Raw genomic sequence first — 17764 nt, forward strand, 5'->3', positions numbered from 1 at the left:
ACTGTTTAGATACAAATGAGCATCTCAGGCACTCTCTGTTGCTTCTTCCAAGAAAGATGTGCAGCCTTTGGCTCACTTTTTCTAAGAAATCACTAGAAATAATACATTTTTTGAAACTACATGATATTAATTGTCCTGCAACAGGGTTTGTATAAAACTACCCTGCTGCAGTGTATAGAAAAGTGTTACCAAAATAGATTTAAGACTTGAATTGGACTCGGTGTTAGTGACTTGCAAACATCTCGGAATTTTAGTAATACACCATGAAAGTACATGAAAATTGTTTGGTTACTTAATAACATCTGAAAGAAATGAGGAAAAACACGGTCACATTTTACATTTATTGCTGAATTTTGAACCAGTAATGTCCTACAAATTCACACCTTGTTTAAAAGACCAACTATTTGTGTATTTTAAAGCTGAAATCACATGTCTTAATGTAAACAAGGCACAGAACAGTCATAGATTAGGTGTTTCACTGTATCACACTCACATTCCTTAATATTTTTACAGGAATTATAAAACAATAACATGGGAAGAAAAGCGCAGCCTCCATTGAGAACATATGCTGTGGCATAAACACTAAGGCATATAAAACATTTTCACCGCATGTGAAAAACTACTGATGAACTGCACAGAAGTAATCTAAGCTTAGTGCTCTGATATACATGAATTGAGCTGTGGTGCTCTGATGTGGGCAAAGTGAGTTTGAATCTAGTTCAAATCATATCTCGATCCTGTTCCCCCTCTCTTCTAACCATAATTTCCTTTCGTCTCTCGACTGTAATATAAATAATGATACCCCCCCCCCCCCAAAAAAAATAAAATAAAAATCAACAAAACAAACTACTACACAAATAACTAAAACAAAATAATTCAAAAAGAGTAGAAAAAAGAGCACTGTCATTGGTTGCAAGTCTAGAAGGCGTGATATCATTGCATTGGCCAGAGTTTTGAGAGAGTATGTTGCATTGTCATTGGTTGCCGCTGTCAGACAGATGATATGATTGGCTGCAGTATTATATAGAGTGTGCTGTCATTCTCTCTGGTCCAAAACCTAGTGACCTGCCTTGCCTTTTATGGCAGCATCCTAACCATCATGGACCCTTGCAGCTATGGGATAGATGATATGATTGGTTGCACTTTTGAGAGAATACAACATGTTGTCAGTGGTTGTAGCTGTGGGATGAATGTCCCTGAGTGACAGCTTGCATGGCTTGTTCAGGAATCAGAATTGGGTCTGACAGGATTGACGTGGAGGTGCTGAGCAGACGAAGTGAACTCAAAATGGCTAGAAACAGAGAGAGACAAAAAACTGTTTTAACAATACTGACCAACTTATCTATGAAATGAGATTTAAGCATTTTTAAGTGCAATTTAAAAGTCCAAATACTTTCTAGGGCCACAGTATATTGAAGACACAGATTCAAAATATGGATCCGATTTCATCACTTGCTAAATGAACAGTGTGAAAAAATCAGAATTGTGGGCAGTGTGAATAAAGCTAAAAACACAATAATACGATATGAAAGATTAGGAAGTTCAGTATAAATAGATGTTTAGTGAAAGAGGTTCTGGTACACTCACTGGGTCTGAGCGTGGGCAGAGAGCAGTGCTGGTCCAGCCAGGAGAGAGTGGTACGACACAGATCCTCTACACTGGCTGTGGACACCATACCGTTATACGATTCAAACAGGGGCTCAATTATGACACTGAACTAAAAGAATGGCTTCAGGAAAATATGGGAAACCAGAATACATGCATTTAAACAAAATTAATTTGGCTAAAAAGACCAAAATAGCTGGCCTCCAGCATGTACAGTGTTTTGGAAGCTGGTGTCCATACCAGGCTTCTTAATCAGTTTAACCAGCAAGACTACATTGGTCAACAACCATGCTGTAAATATTATGGCTATAATGATTTACAAGCTTAAACAGTGCTTACCACCATAAACCTACCAGGAATTTCAAGTCTGTCTTTTCGGTCACAAACCATAGCTTTAAAAAAAAACAAAAAAAAAACCACACAAAACAAAACGAAAAGAAAAAACCAAACAAACCGAAAAGAAAAAAAAACAATGAAACAAAAAAAAACAAAAAAAACAACAAAAAAAAATGAAAAGAAAAAACAAAACAAACCACAAAAAAACAAACAAAACAAAAACAATGAAATAAAACAAAACCACAAAACAAATCAAACAAAACAAACCAAAAACAAAACAAATCGAAAATAAAATAAAATAAAATAAAACAAAACAAAAATCAAAACAAAATAAAATGAAATAATAAAATAAAATCCCAAAACAAAAAAAAACCTAAACAAACCACAAAAAACAAAACAAACCGAAAAGAAAAAACAAACAAAATAAAAAACAAATCAAACCACAAAAACAAAAACGAAAAGAAAAAACAAAGGAAATAAAACAAAACCACAAAAACAAAAGCGAAAAGAAAAAACAAAGGAAATAAAACAAAACCACAAAAACAAAACAAAATTAAACAAAATAAAATACAAATACAAACCGAAACAAAAACAAACAAAACCTAAACCACAACCCCCCCCAAAAAAAACTGAAAAGAAAAAACAACAAAACAAAACCACAACCCCCCCCCCCAAAAAAAAACTAAAATAAAACAACACTACACAACCAAAAAGAAAACGAAACAAATTGAAAAGAAAACGAAACTAAATTAAAACAAACCAAAACAAAAATAAAAAAATAAAACAAACCCTGTCAAAAACAAAACAAAGAAAGCAACAACAAAAAACTAATGAAACCAAACAAAAGACAAAAAAACAACAACAACAATACAGTAAAAACAGTTTAATTTCACTGGATTCAGGTTTTGAGATAAAGAACTGTAGGATACAATCCAGAACTTCCAGTTCTGCAGCGTCTGAGCTCTCACATACTCTCTGAACTTCTCCCTCATCAGGTCAAAACGCTGCCGTGTTATTGGGACGCCCGTCGCAGGAAGCTGCTGCTGACACACGCTAGACAAGAGAGAGAAAGCACAATCACACATTTGAACACACAATTCAAATATAATCACACCCTCTGTCACACACAAACTCATACACACAATGCCCACCACATAAAGTTATACCTTGGAATAAAGTGCATACATAGAATATAAACTGTACAACACTCACTTGATGGCCGAGTTGAGTGCTAGTATCTCATCTCTGAGTCTCTGAGCTTCCTCGTGAAGTTGACCTCTCTCCTGCTGCATCTTACCGATGTACTCCGCTGTCTTCTGCAGTGTGGTGGCCTTACTGATCTGAGGCACACGATAACCAGAGGAGACAGGAACAGAGAGAAGAGGTAGCTGAGGAAACAGGATCTATCCCTCCATCTATCAGTTGTGTAATGATGAATAACTCGACACATTCATCTGAAGGCTACGAATGCATCACTATTGTCTATATATCTGTTGTTATTGTGACTGATATAATGAAACCAGTATTACCTTTATACTAGGCTGTGAGCTGAGAGTGCTCACCAGACTGTGTAACGTGTCAAACCCAAGCTTGATGTTAAAGCGTCTCTTCTGTTCAGCAGAGATGTGTGTGATCCGCCGTGTATCGGTCTGCAAGACAACACGCTATGAGGAATACAATACAAACTGTGTAGTTGCAAATTGTGTTTTTACTTGTGTGAAATCCACCTTGGCTTGTCTGGGTAAGAAGTATGATGACTCTGGGTTTTTCTCCGGTGGATTTGTCGGGGAGGTCTGTCCAACACTTCTTGAAAAACTCACTGAAAATACATTTGCATATCATTATCTTTGACTTTGAAATAAAACAACAAACTTTATGATGAGGTGCCTTAAAGGTTCAAATCATCCTTTTTATTATTTTATGTTTTTGCCTCATCATAAGGTCCACATATAATGTAATTCAAGTTTTTAGCACCATCTTTTAGTTTTTCATTATTATCCCCCTAAAAATTAAACAGGCTGTTTTTTGATGTTGCATCTTTAAGACCCTAATCCTAACCAAAAGATGAGGGAAACTCTTCACTATATGACCCCATTAAAATCCAATATCAACACACCTGCTAAACTGGTCCTCTCTGTAGCGTGCACTTGCACAGGGGAGAGTTTCTCTGTTTTGGGTGTCAGGAGTGGCGTTTGTTGCATGAGGAGAGAGGAGATGGTGCTTCCCTGTGTTGTGCCACTGTGGGTGTGACCTGACACTGCCATCTGACAGTGTAACGCTGACAGTGATGTAGAAGCCCAGGGGGAATTGTGGGAAATCTGTGATCCCCCTTGACTGCTGCCGGTTGGCTGTTATTGAGAAATAAAGTGTAATATGAGAGTGATATAAGAGATATCTGGTGTTTTGGATGACATCAATGACATGATGCTCAAATTGCTCAAAGCCATTTTAAAAATGCAATTCACACAATAGGATTACTTGAATACACCTCAACTATGATTATCAGGTTTTCAGTTATAGAGTTCAAAGTCATTTTGATTTTTTGGGGGGAAGTGGTGTAACCGTCCGGAGAAAGTAAAAAACAAATACGTAAAGGTTTCAATAAAAGCTCAAATTCTTGAAAAAAGACAGGCGTAAGTACTTTGGAAAAATCTTTAACTATTATGCATTTTTTATTTTTTTATTTTTATTAAAGCTGTGGAAAATATCTGATTTTTTTTTTTTTTTTTTGTCACCAAATCAAAATCAGATGGTGTAACCAACATGCCAACATAAAAATATCAGATATTTTTTATGAAAAAGCACATTTAGTTAGTCAAATTGAGTAACCCCAAGAAAACTTCTTGACTTATATTTGTGACTTAAAAATTCATGATATTTGTAAAAAATAATTATGTATGTACAGTATATATATATATATATTATGGCTGTTGATTAACGCGTTAATTCAGTGTGATTAATTATATAAAAAAATGACATGTTAAAAAAATTAACGCAATGAATCATATATATATTAGGGCTGTTGATTAACGCATTAATTCAGTGTGATTAATTATATAAAAAATAACGTGTAAAAAAAATTAACACAATTAATCATATATATATTAGGGCTGTTGATTAACGCGTTAATTCAGTGTGAATAATTATATAAAAAAATAACGTGTTAAAATTAACGCAATGAATCATATATATATTAGGGCTGTTGATTAACGCGTTAATTCAGTGTGATTAATTATATTAAAAAAATACGTTAAAAACATTAACGCAATTAATCATATATATATTAGGGCTGTTGATTAACGCGTTAATTCAGTGTGATTAATTATATAAAAAAATACGTTAAAAACATTAACGCAATTAATCATATATATATATATATTAGGGCTGTTGATTAACGCGTTAATTCAGTGTGAATAATTATATAAAAAATAACGTGTTAAAAAAATTAACGCAATTAATCATATATATATTAGGGCTGTTGATTAACGTGTTAATTCAGTGTGATTAATTATATAAAAAATAATGTGTTAAAAAAATGAACGCAATTAATCATACTATATTAGGGCTGTTGATTAACGCATTAATTCAGTGTGATTAATTATATAAAAAAATAATGTGTTAAAAAAATTAACGCAATTAATCATGCACTGTAAAACATTTCCAGGATTTTACAAGATCTAACGATAATTTCTTAAAAAAAATACTGTTCTCAATGTTTTACTGTAAAATCAATGCAGGCTAGGTCATTTTCTGTCACAACACAACAAATTAATGTGAAAAAAGACATTTGAATATCGCACTGCATTGTGGGAAAATGGTGTTTTGTTTGAAGTCACCATTATGGTGTTTAGTGTTTTCTTTGGATGGGATCTTATTTCTAATTATATTTCTCCCAGTTGGTGCAACTGTGTTTAAGAACACAATTTATAATCAATTTAGTGGATGACTTTATGTCGGCCCATGAAGTATAAACTAAACCATAATGATACATTTGAAAGTAAAGAAATAGTATCATTTTAAATGAACAATTAGGAAGGGAAGTTTGCAAAGCTAGGCTATAATCTGGTTGGTTTTATCGCTCATTAACTTTTCATCATGAGTTGTCAATCAGGCACGCAAGATATCAAAACTCAGTAAACAAAACTCAACGATGGTGACAATTAAGAAACACTGTAGATAAAAAATACAGATGATCATTGTGATTCTACAACACAGCACTGCTGTTCACTGTGAAGTCACAGTATACAGTTGTCTTTTAATTGTAATAAATTGTAGAAATACTACTGTAAAATATTCTGTGAAAGTCATGCAACTAGTAGCCAGGAATTTACTGTAAACTCACACTAAAAATTTGTACAGTTTGTCCCCGGACCGTAATAAGGAAGATTCCTGAGCAATTCAAGCTTGTAGTACCACCTGTTTTCTGCAGGGGGCAGTAAGTGAAACTTCAGCTGTATAGGCAACGAGCAGCTTATACAGAGAACAAACCAACCCTTCAGCAGACGGCACAACACGAGGACACGTTCTTGCGTTCAAAACAACTTGATGGAGCACAAATCAGAATTTTGGGATATCTAGACGTGTTTTTCTAAGTATTAAACTATGTTTAACTTGACACAGCAACCTAAAAATTGTGTTTATGACGTGACGCAACCAAAGTGAGACGCTCCAAAAGCGTCTGTCTGACGCAGGTGTACGCTGACAACAAGCCCTCATAATAAATCTCAGACTGACTGATGAATTCAATTGCAAAATGAATTGCTGTGAACTGTAGGCCAATGATTGGCTCATGTTCAGTAATATGGAAATAAACAATTGTTATTTGAGGGGTTTTCTCAGTAATTTTTTTTAAATGCGATTAATTGCGGTTAATTCAATTAATTAATCGGCACACTGTGTAATTAATTCATGTATCGATTGACAGCCCTAATATATATATATATATATATATATATATATATATATATATATATATATATATATATATATATACATACACACACACAGGCAAGTTTGGCATAATGTACAGATTTTGCTGTTTCGGAAGGAAATTGGTGCTTTAATTCACCAAAGTGGCATTCAGCTGATCACAAAGTATAGTCAGAACATTACTGATGTAAAAAACAGCACCATCACTATTTGAAAAAAGTCATTTTTGATCAAATCTAGACAGCAGCCATCACTCCAACACCTTATCCTTGAGTAATCATGCTAAATTGATCATTTGGTACTAGAAAATCACTTGCCATTATATCAAACACAGCTGAAAGATATTTGATTCATTAAATGAAGATTAACATTGTCTTTGTGTTTGTTTTTGAGCTGCCACAGTATGCAATAGACTGGCATGTCTTAAGGTCAATATTAGGTCAAAAATGGCAAAAAAGAAACAGCTTTCTCTAGAAACTCATCAGTCGATCATTGTTTTGAGGAATGAAGGCTATACAATGCTTGAAATTGCCAAAACACTGAAGATTTCATACAAAGGTGTACACTACAGTCTTCAAAGACAAAGGACAACTGACTCTAACAAGGACAGAAAGAGATGTGGAAGACCAGATGTACAACTAATCAAGAGGATAAGTACATCAGAGTCTCTAGTTTGAGAAATAGACGCCTCACATGTCCTCAGCTGACAGCTTCATTGAATTCTACCCGCTCAACACCAGTTTCATGTACAACAGTAAAGAGAAGACTCGGGGGTGCAGGCCTTATGGGAAGAATTGCAAAGAAAAAGCCACTTTTGAAACAGAAAAACAAAAAGAAAAGGTTAGAGTGGGCATAGAAACACAGACATTGGACAACAGATAATTGGAAAAGAGTGTTCTGGATCTTAACCCCATTGAGCTTTTGTGGGATCAGCTAGACTGTAAGGTGCGTGAGAAGTGCCCGACAAGACAGACACATCTATGGCAAGTGCTACAGGAAGTGTGGGGTGAAATGTCACCTGAGTATCTGGACAAACTGACAGCTAGAATAACAAGGATCTACAAAGCTGTCATTGCTGCACGTGGAGGATTTTTTAATGAGAACTCTTTGAAGTAGTTTAAGAATTTTTTTTTAAAATTGTAATAGTAATTTGTCACGTTATTAATGTCCTGACTATACATTGTGATCAGTTGAATGCCACTTTGGTGAATAAAAGTACCAATTTCTTTCCATAAGAGCAAAATCTGTCCATTATTCCAAACTTTTGGCCGCCAGTGTATATAGTTTTGTTTTTTATTTATTTATTTATTTTAGCCTAAAATTTCTTGAATTAAAATTAATGATTAAGTTAAGCACACTCATGTGTATTCAGGAGCATGAAAAGTATTTTAATACCTTTTACCTGATTGTTACACCACTTTATATTTTTAAAGTTATTCAATACATGTATTTTTTAAGAAAATGCAAAAACAAATTTTTTTTTTAAACATTTATGAAACCAACATGGACACAAATATTACATTCCTATCAACTTGAAAAATATGTTTTAAACTAGATTTTTTTATCTTTTTGTTTTAAAGCTGAAGTACGTAACTTTTTCAGTGTTAAAATACTTCCCAGCTTAAATATGCATAAAATTCCAGCTTAATATACAGAGACAACTATAAGTAACCCATTCATAGGATAATTTTCTCGAAAACTGTAAACAATGTGACTCTGTGGCACTATGAAAATTCCTGTTTGTTTTGAGTAACCAAATTAGACCTGCCCCAACAACATTAATCAACCAATGGCATGAGTTGGGGGCGTGGCTATTTGTTAGTTCGATCAACGGCAGATGAGGGGCGTATTCAGAAATGTTTTGAAAACATTGTTTATTTTTGCAGTTCCATTTGGTGGCATTAGTGTCACAGAAATTACATACTTCAGCTTTAAGATTGTACTGGAAAAACCTTTTACATACAAAAGTTTACATTTTACAATAACACTTACAGAAGAAATAGGTGACGCTGCTGTATGGCCCTTTGACCCAGTTATAGAAGAGTCAATATTCAATGAAGGTTTTCCTAATGACAAAAGATTTTCAAAAATGTGTTAACCATTCAGACATTCATTTGCAATTAATGGACGAAACTAAGCTGGAAAACCAACAAACAAATCAAAATACTCAACATCTACAGTACATACGCTCTTGAGATCTAGAAGAGAGCAGATTGGCCAGGCAGCTTGTCTGTGTGGGCGGAGCTGTTGATGACTTCATCACCGTGCCAACTAATTGGACTCCTTCAGGCTTTTGTTTGTGCTTCCCTCTGACTGTTGCCACGCCCATCTGCTGCGGCACGGAGAAGCAGTGAGAGAGGCCGTGTGAGGGCTGGTATCCTAAAGAGGTTACAGGAGGAAACATCTCTGCCATGCTGGAGTATCCGAGCCCGTGTTGGGTGTCCAATGGCAGAGCGGTCGCAGCAGAACCCATGTGGGTGATAACGGTGGACTTGGCAGCCGTGCTGGTCCGTGATTGGCTGGATGGATGTCTGTGTCTGAGGTAGGCTGTTGGGTACGAGTAAGGAGTATCCTGTGCCATGGCGCCTGGCATCTCTGTGCTTGCCATGCCAGCGGTGTGGCCGCTGAAAGACACGCGCTGTCCGTAAGAAGTTATGCCAGACAAAGGGTTCAGAGAGTGATGGAATTCACTGATATACTCTGAGTGCCCTTTGAACTTGGGTTCTGAGGTTTCAGCACTGGGGATAAAGGTCAGGTCAGGGTTTAGGGTCTGGTGGGGGTAACTGGGTCCAGATAGATTTACAGATGAGGAGGGCTGAGGTAAACTTTCAGCTGAGATTGTGGGCTGAAAATGAAAACAAATGTAAAACTTTCTAAAGATCTCATGAGATAAATTAATGATTGAATTTCCATGGTTGAAACACTTATTTTCTGATTATGAGATATGGTTCTGTGCCTTTCAACATCCCATCTGATGTTCATTCATGTGTTTTTCATGCTGTCATTTTGTAGTTAAGAGGAGTTTTGGACCAAAATGCAAGTTTTTTTTTTTTTTCTTTTTATAATAATAAGAAGAAAGCCTTTATTATTGTCACACATTATACATTTTTTGCATATATACAGTGACATTTCTTTTTTTTCACATATCCCAGCTAAGCTGGGGTCAGAGTGCAAGGTCAGCCATGATATGGCACCCCTGGAGCAGATAGGGTCAAGGGCCTTGCTCAAGGGCCCAACAGTGGCATCTTGGTAGTACTGGGGCTTGAACCCCCGACCTTCTGATCAGTAACCCAGAGCCTTAACTGCTGAGCCACCACTGCCCTGGACCACGTCATGTGTGTGTTCACTCCCCCCTTTTAAACTCTCCACGTCCCCAGTTTGAGAACCACTGGCTCAACCAATGGCATTCGTTTGGGGCGGGACTACCTGTTTCATTGATCAATGACAGATGGAGGTGTTTGGAAAACCTATAGGGTTGTCTCGATTATGAAATTTGGCTGACGATTAATCGTAAAAAATATTTGCAATTATGCCGATTAATTGCCTGTTTTTTCAAGATTATGACAATTAATTGTCATACTTCTTAAGGTGTATGTGTGCTTCATACACCTATTTAAATTCAGTGTTGGGGAGTAGCTAACTACAAGAAGGCGACGCTACTAACTTTACTAACTTAACTACAATTTTCAGTAGCTTGACAGTAGCTCAGCTGCTTTTAAAACAGTGTAGCTCTTGCAGTAGCGAACTACATTTTCCAGCAGGTAGCTGTGTAACGCGACCAAACGCTACATCATGTTTTGGTCAGATTATAACAAATAGCCTTCTTTATTGCGTAGAAGCCAAACTTCTACCGGCAAAACGTCTGACGAACTTGCAGCGTATTCTGTCTGCTGCTCAGAATCAGGCAGCGTCTTTATTCTTCTTCTTCGCCTAAAACGGCAGATCACAAACAAATATAGTGCATCTACTGTTACATCAGGCAGCTTATTACAGCTCACTTGGATAAGAAGAGAGGTGCCAATGATCACAAGAAAAGCTGAACAAATTCTGGATTCCAGGAGTTTAGTTTGACAAAACTCACCAAATCCAATCAGGTTTCATCAAGACGTTCCTTACCACCTTTCTCTTTACATTCAGAGTTTGATCCCGAGGTTATGATTAGTTCACGTGCGCGTTCACACGAATGAAGCGAACAGCCAATCACGTGCGAGACACATCTCATGAGATTTACTTCTCTGCTGAAGATGTTTATGAAAAGTATGATAAATTATAAGAATATAAACAGTTATAACAGCACAAGAGGGTGTTAAAAAAATATGATCAATCAAAACAGATTTACACAACATGAATAATCACTATGAAATCATGAATAATTATAATACATTCACACAGCACAGAGGATCACTAGTAAATGATAAAGAATTTAAAGGAATTTACACAGCAAGAACAAACATTGCTGCTGCTGCTAGAGCATGAAAAAATATATGAATGTGATGAAAATATAAAAATAGCTAATATATCGATGTGAAAGTAACTTTATACAGGTCCACAACAAGAACATTCAGGCTTGTAATTTTAAGTTTAATATCTTAATTTGAAATTAAAAAAATTGAAATGAAAAGCTTTAGTATTAATTAAAATTACTAACTTAATATCATTTAACACTATTAGACATTAATACACTCTCGAATAATAAAAATGCGAGCAATTGGAAAATGAGTAGATTGTATGCACTAATAAAGACTTATTTGTTCTTTCTTTCTAGCAGCATAAGACACAGTAAAAACATATTTGGTATGCTAGTGTGCTTTTATTGAACTTCAAGTGAAATAATGTATGTTCATGCAGGGCTGGACTGGTAATCTGGCATACCAGGCATTTTCCCGGTGGGCCGATGCACTTTGGGGCCGATCAGGGGCGGACTGGCCATCGGGAGAACCGGGCCGGCCGGCCGCGAAATGGGCCGAATGGGCCGCGATAAGCTGAAATGAGCCGCCACGTTATGCAGAACGGGCCACAAAACGACGCCCCCCCAGTTTTAAGTTTTTATATTTTAAAGTCATTTGATCATTATTGATATTGTATTCATATCTTCCTTGAAATTATATCATTGTTTTAGGTTTATTTATTCATTCATATTTTATGGCCAGTGTGGGAAAATTATTGGGGGAAAATTTAAGTGCCTTTAAACAAATGCAAGACTGCCAAAAATATATTTCTTGCAATAAATAATGATCATAATTAGCTCATTTTGTACATTTCTAAAACTGTCTTGTTGAAGTGCACTTTAAATTGGAGTGAGAGATACTGAGGGGAGTGACTGTCACTTTGCTCACAGCTGATTGGTCCAGAATCTGGATGAGATCTCTGATCGGGAACATAACCTGCCCAGGAGCAGGTTAGAAGATTAGTGTGTTACTATGGTGAGGAACCCCAATGAAAGCCTATCCACTTTACTGGTACCGCTAATTCAGAGTTCGCTTAAACTAAGTTTAAATTATGTCACAAAGCTGCTTAATCCTGATTTGTGACATAGGCCAAGGGTCTGATGGTTATGTAAAGCGACCAACCAAAGTTTGTTTTAACAAGACGCAAGGACGGGCAAATCTGAAAATGATTAAAGAACACCATTTTATTCTATGAAACAAAGAATGTTTCAGACACTTTGTTGTTAATAGACAACACAACAGGGTATTTATCTTTATTTATTTTTTAAAATAAACTAATTCAATAAGTTATTTTTGCCTTTTGAGGGATTTGTTTTTTGTTCTGAATATGTTTATTTCGTTTCTCATTATCTGTGCGTTATTGGGAGCAGCGATTATTATAGCAGACCTATTATGCATAACTATTATTTTCATGTTAAATAAACAAATTACTGGTTAAAGAAATAATTTATTATGGCATGTATTATTATGTGACTATCATTTATAGGGTGACAATACATCCTCTTTTTCCCATACATGTCCTCTTTTTTTGGACCTGAAAAAAAGCATCTGGCCGGGATTTCAAAATTGCCTCTAAATGTCCAAGATTTAGCTTTGACTATATTGATGTGCTCTCCACAATGAGGACTATCATACAATCTCTGCATTTGATACTGTGCATCAGTTTTCGTGTGTATACGTGTCCTTATGTGATTATTCAGAGTGGCAGAGCGCCCACTCTTTCAATATACTCTTCTCTCTCTCTCTCTCTCTCTCTCGCACGCGTGCTCTATGTGCGCAAGCGCAAGAAAGAGATCGTTCAGATGTGCTCTGCCACTCTCAGCCAGAAGTATACTTTTAAAAGTAGGTTCCCCAGCTCTACATATTATTAAAAATAACACCTGTTTTATCAGACTAGGTAAGCGTTTACCTCACAGTGATTTTTAACTGCAAATGTTGACAATATTGACACAACATCAAATATACTATGTATCAGGGATATTTAAACTAATATGACGGATACAAATAAACCACAAAATAAATTTTACAACCTCTGGATGTGACCTGTAAAGCTGGCACTTGCGTTTCAATGGCAAAAAAGTCAGAAAATACAATGAACAAGAACACATGTAAGGGGAGAAAGCCCTGCATCTCTATTCACATATTATCCATAATAAATATTATATGACAAGCACAAACCCAAGGACAGTTTGTCATAAAAATGTGATCTTTAGGGAAGTAGGCTATACCTAATGTTACTATTTATTAATGTATTAAATACATTTTATGCAATTAATTAAATACATTAAATGTATTTAATTAATACAATTATTAATTACACTTCTTAATTTATAAATGTTATTAGTGCAAATTTTGTTATTGTTATTATTGGTTTGATAGTAACATTGTAAAACAATATTGCTCATTAAGTAGCTTCAATGTAGCTAGCTACTTTTTTGATAGTAACTTGTAGAGTAGCTAACTACTTTTTCAAAAGGGTAGCTTTATTGTAGCTTAACTACTTTAAATTATGAGTAGCTTGTCAAACTACAGTTTCAATGTAGCATTCCCAACACCATTTAAATGTATTAATATTTAACTGGGAATCATATAATAAAATAGGGATATAAATATAAATATAAAAATATTTTCAAATACTTAAAATATCTGTCTCACTTTTTGGTCAACTTCAACAATAATATCAAATTATACTATATTATATTGTACTATACAATACATTACAATACTTTACTATATTATACTATACAAAACAATACAATACATTACAATACTATACTATATTATACTATACAATTCAATATTATATTATATTATACTATACTATACTATACTATACTATACTATATTATATTATATTATATTATACTATACAATACAATACAATACATTACAATACTATACTATATTATACTATACAATACAATATAATACTATATTATATTATATTATATTATATTATACTATACAATACAATACAATACATTACAATACTATACTATATTATACTATACAATACAATATAATACTATATTATATTATATTATATTATATTATACTATACAATATTATATTATATTATACTATTCTATACTATACTATACAATATAATACAATATTATATTATATTATACTATACAATACTACATATATTATACTATACTATACTATATTAAATAATATTATACAATACAATACTATACTATATTATACTATACTATACTATATTAAATACAATACAATTCTATACTATATTATACTATACAATACAATATTATATTATATTATACTATACTATATTAAATACAATACAATTCTATACTATATTATACTATACAATACAATATTATATTATATTATACTATACTATACCATACTATACTATATTATATTACATTATACTATACAATATAATACTATATTATATTATATTATATTATACTATATTATACTATACAATATTATATTATATTATACTATACTATACCATACTATACTATATTATATTACATTATACTATACAATATAATACTATATTATATTATATTATATTATATTATATTATATTATATTATACTATACTATATTATATTACATTATACTATAGTATATATACTATACTATACTATATTATATTATACAATACTATATTATATTATATTATACAATACTATATTATACTATACTATACAATACAATACTATAAAATATTATACTATACTATATTATACGATAATAAACTATACTATAATATATTATATTAAACTATACAATACATTACAATACTTTACTATATTATACTATACAATACTATATCATATATTATATTATACTATACAATACTATACTATATTATACAATACAATACTATATCATATTATATTATATTATACTATACTATATTATATTATACGATAATAAACTATACTATACTATATTATATTATACTATACAATACATTACAATACTATACTATATTATACTATACAATACTATATCATATTATATTATACCATACTATACTATGATATACATTACAATACTATATTATATTATACAATTTTATATTATATTATATTATATATTATATTATTTTATATTATACAATACTATGTTATATTATATCATATTATACTATATTATATTATATTATACGATAATAAACTATGCTATACTATACTATATTATATTATACTATACAATACATTACAATACTATACTATATTATACTATACAACACAATACAATACAATACATTACAATACTATACTATATTATACTATATCATATTATATTATACAATACTATACTATCTTATACTATATTATACTGTACAATATTTTATTATACCATACTATACTATGCTATATACAACACAATACTATATTATATTATACAATTTTATATTATATTATATTATATTATTTTATACAATACTATATTATATTATATCATATTATACTTTATTATATTATATTATACGATAATAAACTATGCTATACTATACTATATTATATTATATTATATTATACAATACATTACAATACTATACTATATTATACTATACAATATTATATTATATTATACTATACTACCGTATATTATATTATACAATACAATACTACATATATTATACTACAGTATATTATATTATACTATACTATAATATATTAAATAATATTATACAATACAATACTATACTATATTATACTATACAATACAATACGATATTATATTATACAATACTATATCATATTATATTATACTATATTATACTATACTATCCTATATAATTTTATGTTATATTATATTATACAGTACTATACTATCCTATGTTATACCATACTATACTATGCTATATACAATACAATACTATATTATACTATACAATATTATATAATATTATATTATACAATATTATATTACAGTATATTATATAATATTATACAATACAATACAATACTATATTATATTATATTCTATTATACTATAGTATATTATATTATACAATATAATACATTACGATACTACATTATATTATATTATAGTGAAATATATATGTACTAACTTCTTTAATTTCACACGTTATTTTAAGGCTCTCTGATTAAACCAATGAGACCTTATTTCACATGAAGGAAGACCCTTGAGATTCTTTGTTTCTTCATTCTATCATCTACACTGCGTGTCATTAACACTGTGTGTATGAAGCCCAATGGCCAAGAACATTTGCCATTACACAAACTGTAAACGAATGTGAAACTGGAGCACTTTGCGTTTACTATCAAAATCATTGTTTACATTTTGCCGCGAACCTCCACAGATTGCGCACGCATCAGAGCCCTTTATAAGCGGTTAATCTCTTCTGTTCAGTTGGATAAGACACACAAATGCACCATTCATGACATTTATCTACAGTATATTATTTATACAATAATTATGATTATCTCAAATAACCGTGGTTAGATCAAATACTTGGATCAGATGATTATTTAACAATCGCGACAGGCCAAGGAAAGCCTGTCTGAAAATTGTCATTATGGCAACTCTGTTTGATGACACTAGCGGTGCAGAAATTACACACTTACACACCTGTGTTATCAGAGGTCCAGTATGTATCAGTGCTGTGGTGACCGCAGGGGCAGGAGTTGAAGGAAACGCAGCACTAGATGAACTCTCAAAGAAGCCACAGTCAAAATAACCAACGTGGTCTGTCGACTGCCCACGGTAACTCATGAAGATGTCTGGAAAATATATATTAGACATTACAGCATGATTTTCTGTAAAGCTGCTTTGAGAATGTGCATTTTGGATTTGACTTAACTATATATGTTGTATTTAATTTTATGCCAATTACTATTTTGCAAGCCCGTTCATGCTACAGACATGAATGATTCTTCAAATCAAGAAGCTTGTTGAGGAGAGGTGTGCTATTACTAAGAGATCTATCAGATTTTCACCTGGTGGACACAAAGATGGGCAAAAAAATCCTCTACACTTACATTGAAGCAGGAACCAGGAAGCCATAGAGACCAGAATATAATAGAGACTTACAGGTGGACACTTTTGACCTGGGATTGGTAAAACCGACCACCTAAAAACCACAAAGAACAGTGTAGAAACCACCTAGCATGCAAAGTGGCAAAACAACTCCTATGCAGGGCCGTAACCACCACAGACATTGAGGGGGACATGTCCCCCCCAATATTCATAATAGTGGTCAACTGATATGGGTTTTTTCCATGGTTGATCATTAAATTATTACATTTGCCTCCCCCCCCACCAAATCCTGAATATGTGGTTATATTATTGCTCTTATGCATGCATTAATTATTGGAATAATTAAAAATTATTTCCAATTACACATCAAAGACGTGTCAAATGAATCTAATGTCTCCAGTAAAAGCAGTCAGCAATGGTTAAGTCCCTCACAGCAGCTAAACTATTCTCCT

At 32.7% G+C, this 17764-nt stretch overlaps 1 protein-coding gene across 1 annotated transcript in view; it reads right to left on the reverse strand.

Annotated features, from left to right (window-relative positions):
- Nucleotides 1–322: 322 nt before the first annotated feature.
- The window catches only part of LOC127423279 (carbohydrate-responsive element-binding protein), a 44205-nt gene continuing 26763 nt past the window's right edge, over nucleotides 323–17764 (reverse strand). The window contains exons 8-17 of the mRNA XM_051667449.1: nucleotides 16905–17056; nucleotides 9058–9715; nucleotides 8863–8936; nucleotides 4058–4289; nucleotides 3669–3760; nucleotides 3471–3590; nucleotides 3154–3281; nucleotides 2871–2994; nucleotides 1588–1717; nucleotides 323–1291 (exon numbers count right to left, since the gene is read on the reverse strand). Of these exons, the coding sequence (XP_051523409.1) occupies nucleotides 1167–1291; nucleotides 1588–1717; nucleotides 2871–2994; nucleotides 3154–3281; nucleotides 3471–3590; nucleotides 3669–3760; nucleotides 4058–4289; nucleotides 8863–8936; nucleotides 9058–9715; nucleotides 16905–17056 (1835 nt within the window). The 3' untranslated portion in view covers nucleotides 323–1166. The remainder of the gene's footprint in view (nucleotides 1292–1587; nucleotides 1718–2870; nucleotides 2995–3153; nucleotides 3282–3470; nucleotides 3591–3668; nucleotides 3761–4057; nucleotides 4290–8862; nucleotides 8937–9057; nucleotides 9716–16904; nucleotides 17057–17764) is intronic.

This window comes from Myxocyprinus asiaticus, chromosome 3, assembly GCF_019703515.2.
Source record: "Myxocyprinus asiaticus isolate MX2 ecotype Aquarium Trade chromosome 3, UBuf_Myxa_2, whole genome shotgun sequence".
Classification (NCBI taxonomy): Eukaryota; Metazoa; Chordata; class Actinopteri; order Cypriniformes; family Catostomidae; genus Myxocyprinus; species Myxocyprinus asiaticus.